The 3,885-nt window shown below is 45.4% G+C and overlaps 1 protein-coding gene across 1 annotated transcript; it reads right to left on the bottom strand.

Moving 5' to 3' along the window:
• Positions 1-2,158: 2,158 nt before the first annotated feature.
• On the bottom strand, positions 2,159-2,670 carry LOC124241102 (60S ribosomal protein L26-like). The gene has a single exon (XM_046664674.1). It carries the CDS (start codon positions 2,630-2,632, stop codon positions 2,195-2,197), a length of 438 nt encoding a protein of 145 aa, XP_046520630.1. The 5' UTR covers positions 2,633-2,670; the 3' UTR covers positions 2,159-2,194.
• Between the last annotated feature and the right edge of the window lie 1,215 nt (positions 2,671-3,885).

The following is a 3,885-nucleotide window of genomic DNA, read 5'->3' as shown; positions in this document are numbered from 1 at the left end:
CCTGAATATTTAGGAGCAGATGCCACTGCATATATACTTATTTTCACAAAAAGCAGAACCACTGGGCTCAGGCCGAGGGGGCTCTGGGAATTTGAGCAGAAGGAGTTCGTGATTCTCCTTGGGAGTGCTCTGGTGTTAGTGTGACCCAGCCACTCCCCGTGACTCTCACGGTACCGTGATACTCATGGCCTCCTTGCTTTTCTCTGTAGGTCTGCTCCCTCATTACTTGTTTACCACAAGCAAACAGGTAGACCCAACTCTATGTCTATGTTTACTTTTAGCATCAGATTCCACTGCTGAGAACCTCTTTCTGTTGGAATTTCTTAGTTCAGATTCCAGAAAGGGAATCCGATTGGTCATCCTCATCTGTTTGTGCCAGGTTGCGACATCATAGCTCCCTGGCCAGTTTTCAGATTCTTTGCCTTGGATCAGGAGTCCACCCTGATTCCGTCATCTAGGGTCTGGCTGGGGTGACAGTTGAGGGAGAAAGTCACGTGTCACAAAACATAGCTGCATAACGGCTGCCTCTTCTGCATGGATAGTGGCTGGGGCAGTAATAGTGACTGATGCGTCTGATACCACCATCCAGGCTTCCGTACAGTGGGCTGCTTATCCCATGGTGTGGGAGAGAGGCCTGAGAAGGGCAGAGTATCTTCATCCCCAAGAAATATGAGAGGATGAGGAAGCCACGGTCTACCATCCTTGGGAGAAAAAGAGAGACCAAACCTCCTCTGTTATCCTTGTGGTTCAGTGAAATTAGTTCAGGCCCAGATCAGGAGACCTGATTCTCACTTCAGCCCTGACAGAAAAATGCAGTGGGCCCTTCACATCTCTGAGCTTCACCACAGCGTTTAACTAGACTTTCTCCAGGGTTCCCTTTACCTGCAAATTCCCACTCCACAACTGTAGTGTAGTGGTCAGGAGAGACCTGGGTATGACACTGGTTTCCTCTCTTCCTCTTGCAGCTCAAAAGTTGAGTCTTAACCCAGTGGACTGAGTGATCCTGTTGAAACATTAGTTGGATCAAGCCACTCTTCTGATCAAACTCTCTAAGGGCTTCTTAGCTCATTTAGGTTTAAAGCCAAAGTGCTAATGTGGCCTAGAAGGCCCTGCCTGCTCCTGTCCCCTCATGTCTTCTCTAGTCTCACCTCCCACTTACATCTCCTTGCTGTACTCCAACCACAGTCCCTCTTGCTGGTCTTCAAACATGCGGAGTGTACTTCTGCTTCAGGCTTTTTACACTGCTGTCCCCTTGGCTGGGAATATCCTTCTCCCAGATAGCCACCTGATCCCCTCTGACCACTCAGGAGTAGAGCAGCCTCCCACACTCCCAATCCCACTTCCCCTGTTCTAGTTATATGCATGGTCCTTGAGGCCACAACAACTGGTATCTTTATTAATTTGTTCATTGCTTTCCCCCACGCACACACACACGCACACACTAGAATAAAGGCTTTAGGGGAGCAGGATGTTCTCACAGATCCTCAGTGCTCAGAACAGTGTCTAGCACACATCTGTTAATTGAATGTCTAGACACATAAATCAGTAGGTGTTGGGGACACTGTCATCTTTTGGCTGTCAATATCCTCTCTTGTGTGTGGTATTTCTTGGACACACAGCCTACCTCCCACTGTAGAAGCCACTGAGTGTGGATCCTATTCATCTTGCCCCCTGGCAGCCAGGGTGTGGCATGTGACCTTGGTTCAACCAATCAGATCCCAGCCTGGGACTTTGGCTCAGAGTCGAGTGGCGCAAACCCTGAGAACTCTTAATCTTCATCTACAACAGCTGCCACACGCCCAGGGCGTCACTCCTGGGCTCCATGGCGAGTCTCCTACTGCTGTTTCTGTTGGCTCCAGCTTCCCATGCATTCCACGAGCCTCTGATAATCTTCCAAGAAATTGTTTTTCTGCTGAAGAGAGCCAGAGTAAATTTCTAGAGCTTGTAACCAAGAACCCTGACCAGAACAATAGGTGTCATTAATTTGGGGTTCCTCAGAGGTTGCTGTCATACTCTTTCTTCTTTTCGCTGTTTTGAGTTGCCTAATTCGTCCATCGGTTTATCTCAAAGAGTGGTTTATATGTTTATATGAGAAATGCTGTATATGAAACAGTTTGGGGTTTTATTTGATCAATTTCTTGACTTTTTTTTTCTTTGTTTTAAGTTTTTAATGAAAGCCATAGATAAGATTACTTTATTCCTGCATTTTCTCAATTGTTTCTTCCTTATATTTGCCCTTTTCCTTTCCTACTTGGCGAGATTTGGCTTTACGTTCAAGGATCTTTTTGCGGTCTTTGTCCAGTTTTAGGCTAGTAATAACCACCTTGCTCGGGTGAATGCCCACATGCACAGTTGTGCCATTAGCCTTCTCCCACTGCACTCGCTCAGTGTAGATGACACATTTCTTCCTGTAAACCTGGACTACTTTGCCAATTTGCTGCCCTTTGTAGTGTCCTCGTACAACCTGAACTTCATCATCCTTACGGATGGGCATGGACTGAACATTGTACTTCTGTCTCAGCTCTTTGGAAAGAGGGGAAGACATAATCTTCCTGCGAATGTGGGAAGGTGCATTGAAATGCCGTGTACGGTTCTTGCTCCGGTCAGAAGTCACAAAGGGTTTGAACTTCATTTTGGCCGAAGGCGCCTGAGCGGTGGCCGCAAAAAGAAAGAGCTCTTGACTTGTTTTAGAAGGGCTTGTAGCCTTATTAAATGAGCTCCTTGAAAGAGTGACACGGTCTTGTTCTTGTTCAGCTTTACAACCCCCAGGGTATCTGGCAGGGTCTAGAGCGTTACTCAGCTCACATTTCTGGGGTTGGAATCAAAACTGGGGAGCCTGAGTTAGACAGACTTGTCAGGCTAAACTTCCACATTAAGGGATAGGTCAAAGCACGAAACTCCTCAACAGCAATTCTCTCTGGGTGATGTTAGGAATGGTCATAGGCATCTCTCTCTTATACCTCTTAGAGGGTCTTGATATTGTCTGCTACACCACTGAGCCCGTTGTAGAGTCTCAGAAGGAAATTTTTTTCTAGTCTCAGTACCCATGCTTCTCTTGAATTACTGGTTTATTTTGAGTTTTTGACTTTTGGACTTTATGAGTCACACAAGTTATTCATTCTCACAGGTGTGTAGTTGGCATTTTGGACGGGACAATTCTGCTCTGGAGGACTGTGGTATGCATTGCAGGACATTTAGCCGCCCTAACGCCACCCACTAAATGTAAGAAGCAGCCCCAAGTCATTGTGAAAAAATCAATGTGCCCTAATGGTTCCCCCTTCCCTTCCCTCCAGATGGGTGGAAGCTGAGGCTATGTTTTCCTCTTTTCTTTGACCATTAGGAAGCCCAGCGCCAAATCTGGCAAATGCCTTTAAGAACTACAAAGGCTCTCATAACAGGCAGATTTTATACTATCCTCACAAAAAGAATATTTTCATTTTTCTTTCCTTGTTCTATTTTTGGTTGAATGTTCTTATCCTGTTTTTGTTCATTTTCTACAAATTATATGCATTTTTGTAAGCCTCCTCAAATCTTTTTTTAACAGGATGGAGTCCAAGTAAATAAATAAAATAGTATAAAGTTGTTTGGAAAGTGTCTGTTGTTTGTAGATGCTTTTCTTTATATGTGACATCTGTGCAAGTCTCTTGCTCGAGTTCTTCTTTCCTAAGATGCTTCGGGAATAAAAGCACTTACAGAAACACATCTATTTCCAGGTCTGTTGCACCTAGAAGTGCCGTAAGGGAGGCCTTCTGAGTGCTGATAATCTCAGTCAGTTGTAAAGCGGCTCTTCAGAGATGATCTGTTGGGTATGGGCAGGAGAAATAAAAAAGGAAATCCCATAAAAGAAACAGCAGCATGTATCTGGAGAAACCCACTAGCCCAGGA

The sequence above is a fragment of the Equus quagga genome, chromosome 6 (genome assembly GCF_021613505.1).
Source record: "Equus quagga isolate Etosha38 chromosome 6, UCLA_HA_Equagga_1.0, whole genome shotgun sequence".
NCBI classification, from domain to species: domain Eukaryota; kingdom Metazoa; phylum Chordata; class Mammalia; order Perissodactyla; family Equidae; genus Equus; species Equus quagga.
The sequence above is the reverse complement of the archived record's forward strand: the minus strand, read 5'-3'. Positions and strand labels throughout refer to the sequence as shown.

What these genes read in the sequence shown, in the direction of transcription:
- LOC124241102 (XM_046664674.1), bottom strand. Translation starts at nt 2,632, where the DNA reads ATGAAGTTCAAACCCTTTGTGACTTCTGACCGGAGCAAGAACCGTACA.